Genomic DNA, 16,508 nt, shown 5'->3' with positions numbered 1-16,508 from the left:
CCTTGAGAACACGAGCAAATGGCCCCCTGCCAGCAGCAGACCTCACTCCGCTTGGTAAGCTGGGCAGTGTGGTGAGGTGCCCTCGACAGAGGGGCTTCTCGGTCTCGGAGTCTCAGCTGGCACAGACGTACATAGTGATGAGAGCTCTGCAGCTCCTGTCCTCCCTTCTGGGGTCCCTGTGCTGGCAGGGTCTGTGAGGCTGTGCTGTGGGGAAACTGGGGCAGGGTGGGAGATGCTGACCAAGGCTGCGGGGACAGCACGGGGGGCATGGAGCCCTGCGCTCACACCGGCACTGACACCTTGGCCTTTTCCAGGCTCCTGGGGATGCTGCCAGCTGCCCTGCACCTCCCTGCGTGACCCAGCAGAGGATGGAAGTGACCGGCATCAGCTGGGCAGAGGACCCTTCGCCGGGTGCTGGGATGTCACGTGCCTGAAGGTGGGAGTTACAAATGGGCTTGTGAACAGCGTGTGCGGCACAGGGGCCTGTGCTGCTGGACCCCTCGCTCAGTACTCCAGGGCCACCGCGGGACAGGGAGACGTTGGCCACAGCAGCTCTTCCTGTTAACTCCTCTGTGAAACCTTACGTGGAAAACTTACCTTCACTGCCAGTGGATGCCGGTTGCGGCTGCCTGTGCCCCGCACGCCACTGCGGAGCTCCCTGTGCGGGGTGGGCAGCAGGCTGTGCGTGACCCCGCAGCTGAGCACGGAGCCGCGCAGCTCTGTCCTTGGGGACAAATGCCAGCTACCAGACTCTACTCTGGAGACCCAGGAGCAGCCTGCGAGACACCAGCACTGACTGCTCTTGTGCTAGCAGCGGCCAGTCCAGGACGCCTGTTGTCACAGATGTGACTCCAGCCTGCTGGAACAGGAGCGCTTCAGCCGCAGAACACGGCATGCAGCAGGGATGGGGATGCTCTGCGTGGACCGATGAGCCCCAAGGTGCTTGTGTGGACTTCCCTTCTCCTCTTCCTTAAAGGATGCTAGTCGCCTGTCCGAAAGCTCCTGCCCATGCAGCCTCCTAGAGTGCAATGGCGAAGGGTCTGCAGGGCTTCTCATGGACCATGCTGCTGCTGCTCTGTGCCATCCAGGAGCTGGGGACCTGGGCCATGCACACTGCTGTGGAGGAACCTGGCCTGGGGCAGCCGGCGGACCCTGCGCTGCTGGCTGGTGGGCGAGTGAAGCGTGGCTGGGTTTGGAATCAGTTCTTTGTGGTGGAGGAGTACACGGGCACGGAGCCGCTGTATGTGGGGAAGGTAAGGAAACCCGATGTCTCCATGGGGCAGAGCAGGCCAGTGGAAGCACAGAGTACGGTGGAGCCTGGCAGGGGAAGGGCCTGCAGGAAGGCTGCTCCTGGGCGCCTGGTTTGAGAATGCTCTGCGGACTGGGGTGGCAGGAGCTGGTCCCTGCTCGGGGGGTGCTGAGGTTAATGTGCTCCCAGAGACTCTGGGGCAGGAGCACACCAAAATTCACATGGATGTTCCTGCAGTTGTATGCTTGGTTCCCGTGGTGTTTGGGGTGCGTGCAGTGTTGCAGGGGCCGTGGGAAGATTCAGCCCCAGTTCTGGGGGAGGACCTGCTGGGCTGGAGCAGATATGCAGACTGGGCTGGGTCAACAGGGCGGCCATGTGCTCGTGCTGGTCCCTGCCGTGTCTCTGAAGTGCTGCTGTAGCACCAAGGGCCTTCCTGCCCCACAGGTGCTGCCATAGGTGCAGCCCTGAAGAAGGTCCATCCCTGGTCCTGTCGCCCTTTCTGCATGGGGGTAATGTGCTGGGGTTTGTTTTGTTGCCCCTCCCTGTGGCTCCCTCCTAGTCCTGGAAGGACTCTGCTCTGTTGGACCTGCACAGCTGTTTCTCAGCTGATTGTCTCTGCAGACTGGGACTGCCAGAGGAGATGTCCTGCTCTAGCTGTGGCATGGAAATCCTGCTGGTTTGTGGCCAGAGCAAGGACTTTGCAGGATATATATATCTCAGGCTGGCTTGCACAGTATGGTGTGGAAGGTGCTTGGTGTGGGTGTGCAGGGCATGGAGGGACCCTGGAGGCCAACACTGGTGATGGCTTTCTTAGAGCTGGCCAGGCGCTGTGTCCATCAGGCCGGTGCTGTGGGCAACCCTGGGTGCTGGTGAGGATCTGCGCTGTGTCACCTGCTGCTCCCAGGGCCAGATCTTTGCTGAGCTTTGCATAGGCAGCAGCACCCACGAACTTCCAGGGAGAAGCTCTGGGAGGTTTTGGGTTTGTTGTAACTAGAGCGTCATGTTCTGCTGCGGGAAGGTGTGATAGCCGTCAGGGGAGCATGTTAGTGCTTCTCATGCTGGAAAAGCCCTCATCTCCCTCCAGCAACCTCCATGCTCTGCAAGGAGATGGTTATTCATTTTGTTCTGGCTCTTACCATTGCTTGCGCACCCCATGGAGAGAAATGCTGGCAAAAGATCACAGTGCCTTGCTGGGCAGGACTGGGTCTGTCCTTGGGAACCTGCTCCTTCTCTGGTTTGTGGCCTCCTGGGCTGTGGACAGGCTGGACATGGACCTCTGCTCCCTCCCCTCCTGGTGTCCTGAGGCTGAAGGAGCATTTTGTCTTGAGGCTGCTGGGCTTTGTCATTCTCTGGGAGCTATGGAGAAGTTGCCCTGTGGCTCCCAGGTGTCGGGAGGATGTGGTTTGCATGCTGATGAAGGCATGCTGGCTGCTGGGGCCAGCCCGAGCTGCCCCAGGGAGCCTGGGCTCTCCCCGGGGAAACTGCCCTTGCAGGGCTGTCTGAGGGCCTCAGCTGTCTGGTCAGGAGTCTGGAGGAGGCTGCGAAATGGGCTTCTTGGCCAGGGTCCAGCTGGGATTTCAGTGGTGATTTGTGTCCGTTCCAGCAGACGCTCTGAGCCGCTCTCCTCCGCTCCGTGCAGTTACAGGTAATTCACGGCTCCCCGGGGAGCGGCTGGAGGCATCGGGCTGTGTCAGACCCCGGAGGCAGCCTTGCAACCACCTCCTCTCCAAAACAAGCCCAGGAACCTACAACTAACTCATTTCACAGCCCCCTCCCACATCCTTCACTGCATCACCCACCCCACTCACTTAAACCGCCTGTGCTGGAAACCGTTCCGTGTCAATATTGCACCCCAGGACTGGGAGAGGTTGGGGTGACCCTGGGGTGGCCACGTGCTGGCCCCTGGGTTTGGGAGCCCCTTTCCACATGGAGCTCATGGCCACCTGTGCTGTGGCCGGGTCTTGCCCTCCCTGGAAGCCTCTTGCACACCTCCGTGTGCTTTCGAAGGGCCAGTACCACTTCCATAAAATCTGGGTTCTCTAGCTAATCCTTCTTCTGAACTGTAATTTCCCCTGAGGCAGCTGTCAGTTTGATGTGGATTTCTTTGGGTTTTTTAAATAGAATTATGGGGTCAGCACTAGTTACAAACTTCTGCATGTGGACAGATCTATTTTAGATAGAGGAGAGGATTAAAGGGAAAAAAGCAGATTTAATTAAGTTGCTAATATTTAAAGAAAATTGATGAACTTGGGCTTTATGAGTTGAAGCAAACAGAGTGTGCCTTTATTACGGGCTAGTTTTTATTTGATTTTCTTTCTTTTCTAGCCCCAGAGTCATTTTTTATTTGTGTATCTGTGCTTTCTGTTTAATTGCTTTTAATAAGGAATGTGCACCTCTGTTCACATTTAATTTTGATTTAATTATTAGTAAGTAATTAATGCCTTCCTAAAATTCCTGGTTTGTAGCCTTTTAGGACAAGGAAACTATTTTCCTGTTTAACAAGCTGAACAGATGAGCCGTTTGTCCCCCTTCCAGCCGGGCCTGGCTGCTGTGAATACTGGTCCATGGCTGTGGGAGCAGAGTGTGGCCGGGGGGTCCATCTGCTTGGGGGGCAGCTCAGGGGGAGCTGCTGGGGGTCCCGCGGGACTGTGCTGCTCCGTGGGCTGTGACGAGCAGGGGGAGCATCCCTGGGCCTGGGGCAGCCCCCCTGGGGGGCTGTGGTCTGTGATCCAGCCCTCCCGCATTAGTTGTTGTTTAGTCAAGCAGCACAGATTTAGCTCTTTTAATCTTCCCTTGTAAATCAATCTCTACAGCCCCTTGAGCCCAGGCTCCGTTTTTCTTCCTAGCGTTCCAGTTTGCGGGGATGCTGGTGTCTGCTCCCAGCAGTCAGTGATGAGCAAATATGTAAAGAAGATGTGCTGAGAGCTCAGTGTGGTTCTGGGAAGAGGTGCTGGGGGGTTTATATCTGGCCTAATTATTAATCATGAGCCTGGTGTTCAGCAGAAAAACGCAGGTTTCTGTTACCTGCGCTGTACAGACCTGGTGCACCTTTTTCTTTCTGAAAAGCTTCATCTGTGGCAGGGTAGTAGTGAACGTTTGGGAGAGGATTACAGCTGGAGGGGCAGCAAGCTCTCCAGCAGCCAGGGGAGGGCTGGGGGGGACAGGGACAGGGTGGGATGCTGTGCAGACCAGGGCCCAGCATCCCCACGGGCGCTCCCCAAGGGCTCTATGCCCGATCTGCCTTCTCGGGCAAGCCAACAACATGGGCAGTGATATGTGAGCATTGCGTAAAATGCAGTGAATTGTCTAATGCGTGGGTCCCACACTCATGAAATAAATATATAAACTGTATCTAACAAGACAAATATAATGAAGGCATCATAAAAAAGAGGCAGCTCTGGTATAAATTCTTGCTGGTGGAGCTGTATGTCTGAAAGGTGGATTATAGAACTGCAGTTTGGAAGATTGAATGGCCCATAAACATTTTCATATTTCATTAGCCGATTAATGGACGGCTTTTTTCTCTTTTTTTTGGAGGGGGGTGCGACTTTGCTGATTCTAAGCAGAAATTGTAGGAAGCAAATGAAAGCAGATGATGAAATCTTTCCGGGGGCCTGTCCCATTATGGATTGTCCCAATTAATGCCCGTGCTGCTCTCTGTCAAGATGCATTCTGCCTGTCCAGTTACTGTTAATAGATTTCTCATAAGTGGCTGAATTCTAAAAACCTCATAACTCAGTTTAATGCTACCAATAAAATTATCTCTGGACGTCTGGCCTGGATTCCAGTCAGCTCATGGTCTGTGGGGAGCTGCTGTTTACCCTTTCTTTTCCTTATTTCAAACACTGTCTTAATTAGAAAATGAAGCAGGGATTGGCTACAGAAGCATCTTCCCCAGGGTCTGTTTTTCATCCTGAACACAGGCCCAATTTGCCACGTTCTCTGGCAGGTTTTGCTGTGGAGGGTGATGGCTGGAGTAGAGACGGTGGGTGCGAGTGAGCAGGTTTGGGGGGACAGATGCTGCAGGTACCTCCACATCCGCCCTGCCTGGCCGCGGCGATCCGCACTGGTGGGGTCCTGGGTCCTTGTGCATGGAGAAGCCTCTTTTTCTGGAGCGCTGTTACCTTGTCCTTCCCTTTTCCAGCATCTCCTGATCCCGCAGTGGTGGGGTTTGTCCCTTGGTTTGCAGTGTGGGGCAGTACCGGCGGGATTTGTGATCTGCCAAGCGTATGGTGGCACAAGCAGGACTGAAGCTCCAGTTTTTGGGCCTTCCTCCATGCACAGGTGTGGTTTGGTGCTCTGTGCTGCTCTCCAGTCCAGTGGTAGCAGAGGGGGCAGACGGGCACCGTGCAGGGCTGGGGGCTCCACACCTGTGTGGTCTCTGCCGTGGGTGCCACAGTCTGCTCCCACCTTCTCCCTCTTTCCCTGGCAGATCCACTCGGACTCGGATGAGGGGGACGGCTCCATCAAGTACACTATCTCCGGGGAGGGCGCAGGGACTATCTTCCTCATCGATGAGATCACAGGTGACATCCATGCAACTGAGCGCCTGGACCGGGAGCAGAAAACCTTCTACACACTGCGAGCTCAGGCCCGTGACCGGCAGACGGACCAGCTGCTGGAGCCCGAGTCGGAGTTCATCATCAAGGTGCAGGACATCAATGACAGCGAGCCGCGCTTCCTGGAGGGGCCCTACATCGGCAGCGTGGCTGAGCTGTCCCCCGTCGGTAGGTCTCCTGGGTGGGAGGAGGTGAGCTGGGAAACCTGCGCGCCTCTCCTGTTGAACCTTGCGCCTGCTGTACCCTGCAAATCCCAGGGATTCCAGCTGAGACCAGAGCCAGGGAGCCAAAACGGAAAAATAAATAAGGTGGCTTAAAGAAAACAAGTGAATAAATCCTCTGAGCTGATTGCCAGTCTGCGGCTGAGCGCTCAGTCTCAGCCCTAAGCCGTGCCCCGGAGACGAGTTGTGGTGGTGCCAGCTGCCCGCTGTGCACTTACCCTGGTTTTGCTCAGCTCCCCCAGCTCCCAAATGCTGGGGCAGGTGGGGGGACGGGCTGAGCCCTTGCATGCTGAGGGGCTCATGGCTGCGCGTGGTTCGGGTTAGCCTGGGTGGGGTCTCTCCCTGGCTGCCTGTGCCCCAGGCCATCCTCTGTCTGCTGCTGTGCTGCTCTCTGGAGCAGCCACCTTGCACGTCCCCGTGCAGCCCCACCGAGCCCCTCTCACCGGGCTGCTGGATTTCCTCCGAGGTGCCAGCCGTTGTTGACTGAGATTGGGGAATTCGTGTAGCTTGTGACAGAAGTGTGGCTTCCCCATGTTACTGTTAGCATGCCAGTTCCTTGCCACCAGCCATCTCTGAAGTCCTTTGGTGGTCAGCCTTGCTGAAGTGCTGAGGGCCGGGCTGGGGTGAGTGAGTGCCACCAGGCTTCGTGAGTCTGTCCCCTGAGATGGCAGAGGGAGGCAGAACTTTGCACTCACCTGAGCGTCAGGAGGGACACAGGGTGTTGATGCGTGAGCTGCAGTGTTGCTGCCTGTGCTCCCCAGCTGGGAGCAGCAGCTCCAGTCCTGGGAGAGTGACCAGGTCCCGGAATGTCACAACCTCCCTGTGTATGTCGGACTCTTCTCCCCATTGACCAGCCAGAGTGCGTAGCAGGCTGTGCGTGCCGGCATGCACTGCGGGCAGGGAGCTATACATCACTGTTCTCCAAAGGCTGCATTAAGGTAGGAGAGACCAGCTGGTATCAAAGACAGGGCAGGTCCCCAACGCTGTCAGCACGGGGGAGAGCGCCAGTGCCAGCGCTGCGAGGGGGAGCAGCCCTGGGGAGTGGGGCTGAGCCGCACAAGGGGCTCGGCAAGTCGGGCGAAACGCCGGGTCCTGCTGTGCTTGTGCAGGAGGGTTTGGCTGAAGAGATGTCGTGGCAGCAGAGTGCAGGGGATGGTGCTGGGGTCTGCGCTGCCCTAGGACAGAGCCCTGGCTCTCCATGGTCAATGTGCAGCGAGACTGGCGCATGGCCTTCTGCAGGTACAGGTGTGCAGGAATTGCCCACAGCAGAGGAGATGCTGCTGCCTGGATTTCTGTTGATGTATGGAGAACAAGGTCTCCTGAGGCATCCCAAGCTCTCCTCCCTCTGCCATTTACCTGCACAAATCCTTTCCTGAGTCGGAGAGTTGACCCCTTGAACGACAGCCATGTGCTCCTGGCGAAATGAAAGACAGCATGTGGGCAGCAAAGCAGGAGGCATCCTCTTCCCAAAGGGAAGAAAGAAATTAAATTAATCTGTTTTGCTTGAACAACATTTAAAAAGGAAGGAATTCTCAACTCTGAGTATTAGACAAGGATCCTAGTTCTTTGAAAATCACTAACAATTATGGAGCTGCCTGATCAGACTGATGCGAACAAGGCATATCAAAGGAGACAGTTTCTATGCGAAATTGGAGATCAGAGGGAGAAAGAAACACGATTTCACAACATGAAAGGAGGCGATTCCTGCAAATTAAAATACTCAGAAGTTAAAAGTGAAGAGGAGTGTTGTGAACAGTGTAGGCTGTGCTTCCAAGCTGCATGCTCAGAGATGGGAGCTGGAGCCAGGAGCCTGTTGTGCTCACCAGAGTGTCGGAGCTGCTCTGCACCAGCCTGGCCCTGGAGATGGCCCAGCTGAGGGGCCGGGAGAGCTTCACATGGCATCTTCCGTCAGTGCTGCACAGGGTGCAGGGCTGGGGGTGCCCACGTGCTGCTGGGTTGCCAGCTCCCTCACAGTTCTGCCTCGGTGTCCTGGTGCTTTGCCCAGAAACAGGTGGCACAAAGGACAGGATGGGCACATCCCGTGAAAGCATAAACAAGCCTGAGAAGCAGCTTTCTGCCCAGCCCTCTGGGCTTCAGCAGCTGCTCTGCTCCTCCACTGCGGACCTGGTGTGGACACAGAGGGAGATGGGGTCGGTCATGGGTGTGAAGTTCAGCTCCAGCTGCTGTAGGAAGGGCTGAGGAAGCAGGACACGGGATGCTGTGTGGGCCAGGAAGGTAAAGTTCAGGACTTTCTTATGGAAAATACCCTGCCAGGCATGTTTGTGTGGGAGTGCTCCTTCTGTGGCATCCAGGCCTGGTGCTGCTGTGATCATCGCTTTTCTTTTTTGTGGTTGGTATTGGTAGCGATGTTTGCTGTCTCTGAGTGGGACGGATCATCTCCCCTAGACCTGAGGGTGAATGGGGAGCACACCTGGCTTTCCTGAGTGTGGGTGGAGGTGACCCCCATGCTGGCCAGGGAGGAGCTGGGAGGCTGGGCAGTTTGGGGAGAGCTTGGGTTGCCCAGTAATACATTGAGATCAAGGTCAGAGCCTGGGACCTGTTGGTGAACATGCCTGCTCTCTGCTCCGTTTGAGTGCAGGTGTTTTCCTGGATTCCCATGGTTCCTGGTTCAGCTGTGCTCTCCTGGGGAAGGGGTGGGATGGGGCTGCCCCAGGGCCACTCTGCGGCTTGGAGCTCGTTTGCAGGGAGCTTTTCATTCCCCGGCTCTGTTGCTCCAATAGCTTTTGCTTTGTGGCCCAGCCTGAAAAGTGCAGATGATCCCTTCATCCTCTCTTGTTCCTGCCTTCCCAGACCTCCCCGGGGTTTGTGCTGGGGGCTGCCCAACTGGGTGGTTTTTCTTGTCGCTCATTGCAGCCGCAGCTCCCCATTCCCTGCCAAGAGCATCATCCCAGCTCCCAGAGGTGGGTACCTTCCTGCGGCGTAGAGAGGAATAAAACAAATACAGTCAGATCTGCTCTGTGACAGCAGGAGTGGATCAAAGGACATTATTTGCATAATGAAGGAGTACTAATTGGGAGGGAAAGTCATTTGATTTCCTATTGTCTAAGAGGGAATAACAAATGAGAGAACTGCACAAACTCACCGAGTGGCTGGCAGTGCTCTCAGCACACCTGCCCCTGGCTCTGCGCTGGGCCAGGGCACCACGCTGCGCTGCGTTCGGCACACACGCTGCTGGAGGCTGTGAGACCAAGTCAGGGTGGACTAAAGGCCTCTTTGTTCCAGGATCTTGTCTTGGCAGTGGCCAAAGCTGATGCTTGCGGAGAAGGAGGAACAGCACACACAGCATGTGTGATGCTCCTCTTAATATTCTCCCTGTCAGCAACTGGTTTTGCTTGGGGATTTCTTCAACTGTGGGTGATTTCCGTGGGTTTAGTCAGCTTCACTGTCTGTCTTCCATTAACTCATCCAGGCTCACTGTAAACCTCTGCAAAGGGAAAGGAAAAGGGGTTGCTGCTGCTGTCTGACAGATCAAAAATGGCAGATTCAAGATGGTCAGGAAGGTAAGGCTGGAGTCGCGGATTTGCAAGGGGCAGAGGTGGTGCCTGGAGCTGCCCCCAGCCCGTGGATCTGGGCTGAGTGTGATGTGCCCTGCCTTTGGATAAGTCAGTGTTTTCTACACACAGAGCATGGGCTGAGCACGATGTGCCCTGCCTTTGGATAAGTCAGTGTTTTCTACACACAGAGCATGGGCTGGCACTGAGCTCCTGCACTGGAGAAAGCACATCCAGGTGGGAGCTGACCCAGCAGTTACCTGGGCTCCCTTGGCATGGCAGGACCAGCTGCAAGAGCAGGTTTCAAATAATGTATCTCTATAAACTTCATCTGGCCTGGGGCTGCTGGGCCATCAGGAGGAGATAGTGCAGCTGCTGGGGAGCGTTTTGCAGACAGCAGCGTGTGGAGCCATGGAATGAATGCTGCTGTTGGGGTGCAGGGGAGGCAGGTCTGAGTGGGTGCTGGCAGGAGGGGGCAGAGGGCTCAGCCTGGCAGAGCGAGCAGGGCTGGTGCTGCCCCAGGACTGGCAGCAGTCGCTGCAGGCAGTGCCCCACGTCCCCTGGGCTGAGAGCAGCAGGGGCTGGTGCTGCTCCCTGGGAGCGTTTTGCTGACTGCCCAGCGCCCGCGGGCTGGCCCAGGAGCTGGCTGTCTGCAGGACCGGCTGAGCTGCACCCTGCCGCAGCCCCACCGCTGCCCTGTCACCTCGGGAAGGAACTGCGGATGAAGAGCTTGCAGGCTGCTCTGTGCCGCGCCTGGGAACCCCAGTGCCAACTGCTCCAAAATCCTGAGCTGAGCAGAGCCCGGTACCAAAGGAAGAGACCTGCAGCTGCAGGAGAAGGTTGGATGGGACCCAGCCAACTGCCAGGGAACTGCAGGAGCTTCACCTTGTAACAGGAGATGCTAAAATTAGCTGTGTTTTGGGCTCCCTTCCTGAGCTCCCTGGGGTCTGCTTACCAGCTGTCTGCCGCACACAGGCATGAACACAGTGTGCGCTGCCTCCTGCAAGGCGACTCGTTGGTTGTGCAGAGCAGGTGTTGCAGCCCAGAGCTCATTTCTGGACTGTTTGAGGAGCATGCAGAGCCTGGAGTGAGGGACATGCAAGGAAAAGCGCATTCTTTCCTCAGAACATCGCTCTTCCCTTGGTGCATTTTAGTCTCCTTATTTCTCTGTGTAGCACAAAGTCCAGATTAGAGATGATATGGCTGTACAGACTGAAACTTGGGGTCAAGCTCTGAGTCTAGCACAAAGCTGGCTGAATGCAGAAGTGATTATTGTGAGGAGAAATTATTTAATCTCCACACTGGAAGCACAGAAAAATACTTCATTTAACATGCAGCCAGAACACTTGAAGGCAGTCTGATCTTTTTTTTTTCCTTGATAGAAAGTGCTCAAGACACTTGTGTGCAGCTGGGAGCTGCTGGGGCTGCCCTGCCTGCTGGTCTGCAGCGAGGCTGCCCCTTCCCCTTCCTCGCTGCACTCTTGCTCGTGGTACAAGCTCTGATGCCACTGCCCCAGACATCTGAGCATCCACTGCACCCTCTTGTCCTGTGTGCATGTGCTGAGGTCTGCAGGGAACCTGGGTCCCCTTAATCTAATGCTTTAGTTTGTTCCCCAAGATCTTGCTGCTTCGTGCCAGGGGTTGGGGTGCCTTGCACAATGGGTTTCTCTGGCCAGACACCCCAAAGGATGTTTCCACAGTTGTATATTTGAGCAATTCCACCATAGCCATGTTAGGTCCCTTGGGCTTGGCCTGTGGGGTGGGAGGGCTCTGCAGTGAATCTCCTCTGGGTCAGATTTGCCTTCCTACCAAGTCAGGATGTTCCTGAGATTGCAAGAAATTCACTTTTGCTCCAGTGATTTTTAAGCTTCTCAGGTTTATTTTCTTCCCTGATGTCCTGCCTGCTTGTTCCTGGGGTGCATCAGCCATTACATGTATTGTGGGAAGATGAAAGCTGTAAACTGCATTGTTTATAAAATCTCAGCTCCACCGCATCCCCTCAGCAACCAGGTTGCTGAGATGAAGTGCTGTGCGCTGGCATCAGCCCAGGGCCTGTGGCTTTGCATGACAAAGCGCTGCTCTCAGGGTCCTTTGTGTTCTGCAGGGCTGAAGGGACCGTGTGCTGCCCTGGAGCTGCTCAGAGCTGCACAGAAAGGTGCTCTGAAGGTCAGCAGAGCTGTCCCTGGGCACAGTGTGAGCCGAAGGTGGGGGCTGAGCCCCAGAGCTGCTCTGGAGCCTGCACCAGGGCCAAGGCTGCCATGCGGAGGGGCAGTTGGATTTAGCAAATGTTGGCTTTCCCTGCTGTTTATCTCTCTGCAGGCCTGGAGCCTGGCCGTCATCTGTCCCTGGGGAAGTGACGGGTCCTGTTGGCTTGCTTGTGGATTCAGCGTGGACCCTCTTTGCTCTTGGATGTGTTTGGAGTTTGCCTGTCGACATCTGTTTTAGCTAAATGTGTCTGAAGTGAGTGGCATAGTAAGTGCTCTGGAGCCATTGACCCTCTGTGTGCAGGCGAGTGGCACCTCCTGAATCGCTGTAACTGGCCCCAGAGGCCCTGGGTGCCGTGGTGACAATTCTGGGACAGGTCTGCATTAGTGTTTCAAAGGTGCTCAGCAGAGCCCTGTCTGTCCGAGCTGGGGCTGTGCCGCGGCGGCCAGGCCAGCCCAAGCACGGCTCTGCTGTGCAGGCTGGTCCTCAGCAGGATGGGGCTGCGGGCAAAGGGCCCCAGCATCCCAATGACCCCGGGGCATCGCCTGACGCTGGCAGCCCCGCTCTGCTGCTGATCCTGGATCCCTGCTGGGATTAATCTCCCGGATGTGCAGAGTCCAGGGCTGGCTGGTCCCTGGCAGGTGTCCAGGACGGCTTTGGGAGGAGCAGCCCCGGCAGGGCTGGTGCAGCCGCAGGGCGGCTGGGGGCCAGGGCTCTGTTCCCCACGGCGCAGGGTCCGCTGGGCACTCTGCGGCCCCAGAGCAGCTGTGGGGAGGGTTTATCTGGGAGTCAGGGTTTGATCTGCTGTGCCAGATTGCACCTTTGCAGCAAGCAAGAGATTGACTCTGACTCATTAATTTTTATGTAAAATGTTTGGTTTCCTCTAGTTCTGTAGGGTGAGCTGTCCAGGGATGAACTGAGGTCTTTATCTCTTTTTCGTGTCTAATTATCTCTCTGTATATGAGTTCAGGCTTCCTGGTTATGGGAGGTGGGTTATACAGTACATGATGGATGTTTAGATTTTATTTATTGTATTTTTTACTGCTAAGGCACATGTCAGAAAACAAAATAAAAGTCATGCGTGCTGTACGTGCTGGGAGGAGTGCTGTGCTTGTAGAACAGGGAGTAATACCCAGAGCAGCGTAGGGTAGGAGCCAGTGTTCCTGGGCTTGTCTCTGCAGGAAGGAGGGGACCTTTGTTCTTGAGATTGAAAGAGAGCAGGAGGGAAGGATGAAAAAGGGATAAGAGGGGGTTAAGAAAGGATACTGGAAAGTTGGACTCCTAGATTCCTGATATCTTATAGGTGACCTTGAGCAGGCTGCATTGCATCTTCACAGACTGGGAGTCCAGGCACAAAGTGAGGCTAATGTTCCCTGCCTGCCTGTTGTTGCTCAGCTGCCAGTGAGATGCTCTGCGGGCAGCTGCAGAGGGGCAGAGCCCTCATCACCTCCAGGGCTGCTGGCTTCAGCTGAGGGGCAGAACACCTGATCCTGCTGCCTCCAAGCAAAGGTGCCTTGCTGCTGTGCTCCCCATGCACAGGTTGTGCCTGTGGTGGCGATGGTGCTGAAGGTGCAGATGCTGCTGTGACACCGGCCATGGACTCGGCTGGTTGCTGCCAGGCTGGGCGCAGGAGAGCCCGACCTGTTGCCAGAGGCAGGTGCTGCTTTTTGTGTTCTCAGGCTTGGGCACCTCCAGTGTCCCTAGCAGGGCGTCTCTGCTGCAGCTGGGAGAGGGGTGCTGAGGGACCCCAGGGCCATGGACCTTCCCTTCTCTGATCCCTTCTCAGCTTTCTGGTCAGAGCTTCCCAAGGGAACAGGCCAGGCTGCCTGGGGGGCATGCAGGTGCTGGTGTGGGGTGGTCTGCCTTGGTCCCACCTGGTGAAAGTCGTGTGATGGCAGCGGGGGAGGCGGCAGGACAGAGCCTTTCAAGGAAAGGCAGCAACAGTATTTCTTACACAGTTGTTTGCAAGGCACAGAGCTAGTGTTGCTGTGGTGTAATCTGGACATACCTGCCAGGGATGCACCATAGCTTCACTGGAGACAGCAAAGCATAAATAGTCGACTTGAGCTAGCTTGTTGCTGAAGACTGATGAGGGGAATTCTCATGTTATCAGCAGAGCAACAGCTCTGAGAAGATGCCAGAGAGAATGAAAAGCGACTATGGTAACTGCTCATTTTCTCCAGTGAGCACCCTTTGCAGGATGTCAGAAGTGAACTGGACTAGGGTAAGCTAGTCCATCCCAGCTGCTTGCAGCAGCATTGCTGTCTCCTCCGTCTTGTCTGCAAGCTGTGAGCTTGTGATCTCCTGACAGGGGAGGAGGAAGGCATGAGGGACTGGAGCTTCTCATCCTCCACCTGGATGGTTCCAACTCCATTTCTGCCCACTGTGATGTGAGAACAGAGGCTGCTTCTGATTTGGGGGTTGTGTGTACTTCTGGTGTTTGGGAATGTAATGGATCTAGACTCAGATGCTGATAGCTATTAGTAAGCCTGGTTCTGTTATTCTATCCAAGACCAGCCTGCGAGATTGTCTTTGCAGCAGATGGATGGATGGACTGTGGAACAGAAGGGTTTCTGGACCGGAGTGTGGTACCTCTGGTCCTCAGCTGGTGGCACAGCCGCCCTGAGGGCTGCGTGAGGCAGAGCAGAGCTGCTGGGTGCAGCAGGGTCAGCTGTGAAATGCTCCTTCCTGGCCCCTGCAGTTCAGGCTGGTCTTGTGCCCCGGAGTCGCCTCTGAACTGAAATCCACCTTCTAAGTGCAATCATTGTTGGGGAATCTGTTATAAATTACTGGCCTCTCTGCCAGCCTTGGCAGTAGCTTGCAGCAGGGAGTTCCCCATTTGGTTTGATTTTTCCTATGAGCAGCTCAGGGCTCTTCTACCCATCCTGCATCTCATCCCACCAGAGAGCAGACTGGTGCAGTGCTTGACCTCCAGGGCAGGGATGCTCGAGCCTGGTGCTACAGACAGAACTGGGTGGCCTGTCCGCACAGGTCTGCAGTCGCAGCATCTCCTTTCTCAGAGATGTTTGTAGGTAGGATTAGGCTTCCCCTCCTTCCTCTCTTCTGTTGATTCTGTGGATCTCAGCCCCTTTGCTCCTGGCCCCGTTCTCATGTCCTGGGTCCTGCTTTTGTCAAATTGAACATGATGTCAAATTATAGCCATCACAGGGACAGCTGGAGTCAAGCACCCAGTTTAATGAGGCAGCGCTGAAAATCAATAACTTAATTGCAGACATTTGATGGACTTTTATCCAATTTATAGTCCTCTTGCCCTGCTACGTGTAGAGCATGAGGACATGGTGCTGTGTCTGGCTCTGGGCAAGCAAAAGCCTTTCCTCTCCCATGGCTGTTGTCCCTTTGCAGGTATGTCTGTGGCAGAGCTCTGGTCCTGCAGGGTGGGTCAGGCCCTGCCTGGGAGGTCACTGTGGTGCTCAGTGACAGGAAGGGGCAGCTGTGGTGATAACATCTTGTCCTCAGCTCCTTCTCAGATGGTTCTGCAGAAACATGCTGGGGGAAAAGCTCCCAGCTATTCATAGCAGTGGCTTCCTGGAGACCAGGTCCTGCCTGGACAGCAGCCCCATGGTGGCCCAAGGTCCGGTGCCTCCTGCTGCTCTGCGATGATGTTGCATTTGCACCCAGCCGTTCCCATTTCCATCAGCACGTGTGGGTGATCAGTGCTGGCCCCTGCTCTCCTGTTCTGCCAGCCCCAGGCCCTGAGCTTTGCTTTGCTCTTCTCACCTCCTCCCTGACGTTTTGTTTTCCTCCTTGTCGCTGCTGCAGGCACCTCTGTGATGCAGGTGATGGCATCCGATGCTGATGACCCCACGTACGGGAGCAGTGCCCGGGTAGTCTACAGCGTGCTAGAGGGCGAGCAGCATTTCACTGTGGACAGTAAAACAGGTGAGCAGCACCCGGCTGGGCTGGGGTGTCGGGGACCAGACCATGGCTGTGCGTTTGGCATCTCCCCAGTGCATGGTTGTGTGCAGCAGGCCTGCACCTCTGTGCTGGCACCGGTGCAGGAACCGCAGTGCTGCGGGCAGTGCCAGGGGCTGGGAGGAAGCTTGGCAGCTCTGCAGGCTGCTGCCCAGCTCACGGCAGTGCCTGCAGCGAGAGCCGCAGCTGCCGGCCCTGCGCGCCCTGCCCAGTGCCGGCGTTCACCCACAGACACATCAGATCTGGGTGTGAAAGGTTTAAGTACTATCAGAGGGGCCTTACCAAAGGCTGCATTGTTATCACCAGAGCTTTGATTAAAGGTAAGGCTTTAAACTAAGGATCGGTTTATAAATGTTCTATTAATATTTAATGAAAGAACAGTAGAAGCTCATCCATTCCTTAATAACTTATAATAGAGCCTGTTGTAAAATGCCTTTGTAATAAATCCCTAGCAGATGATGCTGTGACATACTGGCTAGAGTAGACCATAACCAGGAGATGTTTGGGTATATATTCTCCTTGACTCCCAGGAGTGTGACTCTCATTACCCGTAATGGGAGCCTTGCAAGCTTTCTAAGGAGGGAAGACACTCAAATGCTAATAAGAGGTATTTAAGGCACAAAGCATGCAGTAAAGTACCCACAGTTTAATGAAAAATTGTCGAAGGACAAGCAGGCTGGATAGCTGCAGCTCCTGGGCAAGCTGGACATCAAAGTCCCCTCCCATCCTCTTGCTGAACCGCAGTGACAGGCGCCAAGATCAACCCCTGGACTGAAGTGCCGAGTGTCTGTCGGGCTGACCTGTCCCTGTGCTAAGAGTTATTTTCTAAG

At 55.5% G+C, this 16,508-nt stretch overlaps 1 protein-coding gene across 1 annotated transcript in view; it reads left to right on the top strand.

The window, feature by feature from the left end:
• Positions 1 to 1,028: 1,028 nt before the first annotated feature.
• CDH22 (cadherin 22) overlaps positions 1,029 to 16,508 on the top strand; it is a gene marked incomplete at both ends in the record, with an annotated part of 47,961 nt that continues 32,481 nt past the window's right edge. Inside the window, 3 exons of the mRNA XM_080354610.1 lie at positions 1,029 to 1,253; positions 5,682 to 5,976; positions 15,526 to 15,645. Coding sequence (XP_080210736.1) covers positions 1,029 to 1,253; positions 5,682 to 5,976; positions 15,526 to 15,645 — 640 coding nt within the window. The remainder of the gene's footprint in view (positions 1,254 to 5,681; positions 5,977 to 15,525; positions 15,646 to 16,508) is intronic.

Source organism: Nesoenas mayeri (assembly GCF_963082525.1).
Source record: "Nesoenas mayeri genome assembly, chromosome: 16".
In the NCBI taxonomy this organism is placed as follows: domain Eukaryota; kingdom Metazoa; phylum Chordata; class Aves; order Columbiformes; family Columbidae; genus Nesoenas; species Nesoenas mayeri.
This window is presented reverse-complemented; position numbering and strand designations above follow the sequence as displayed.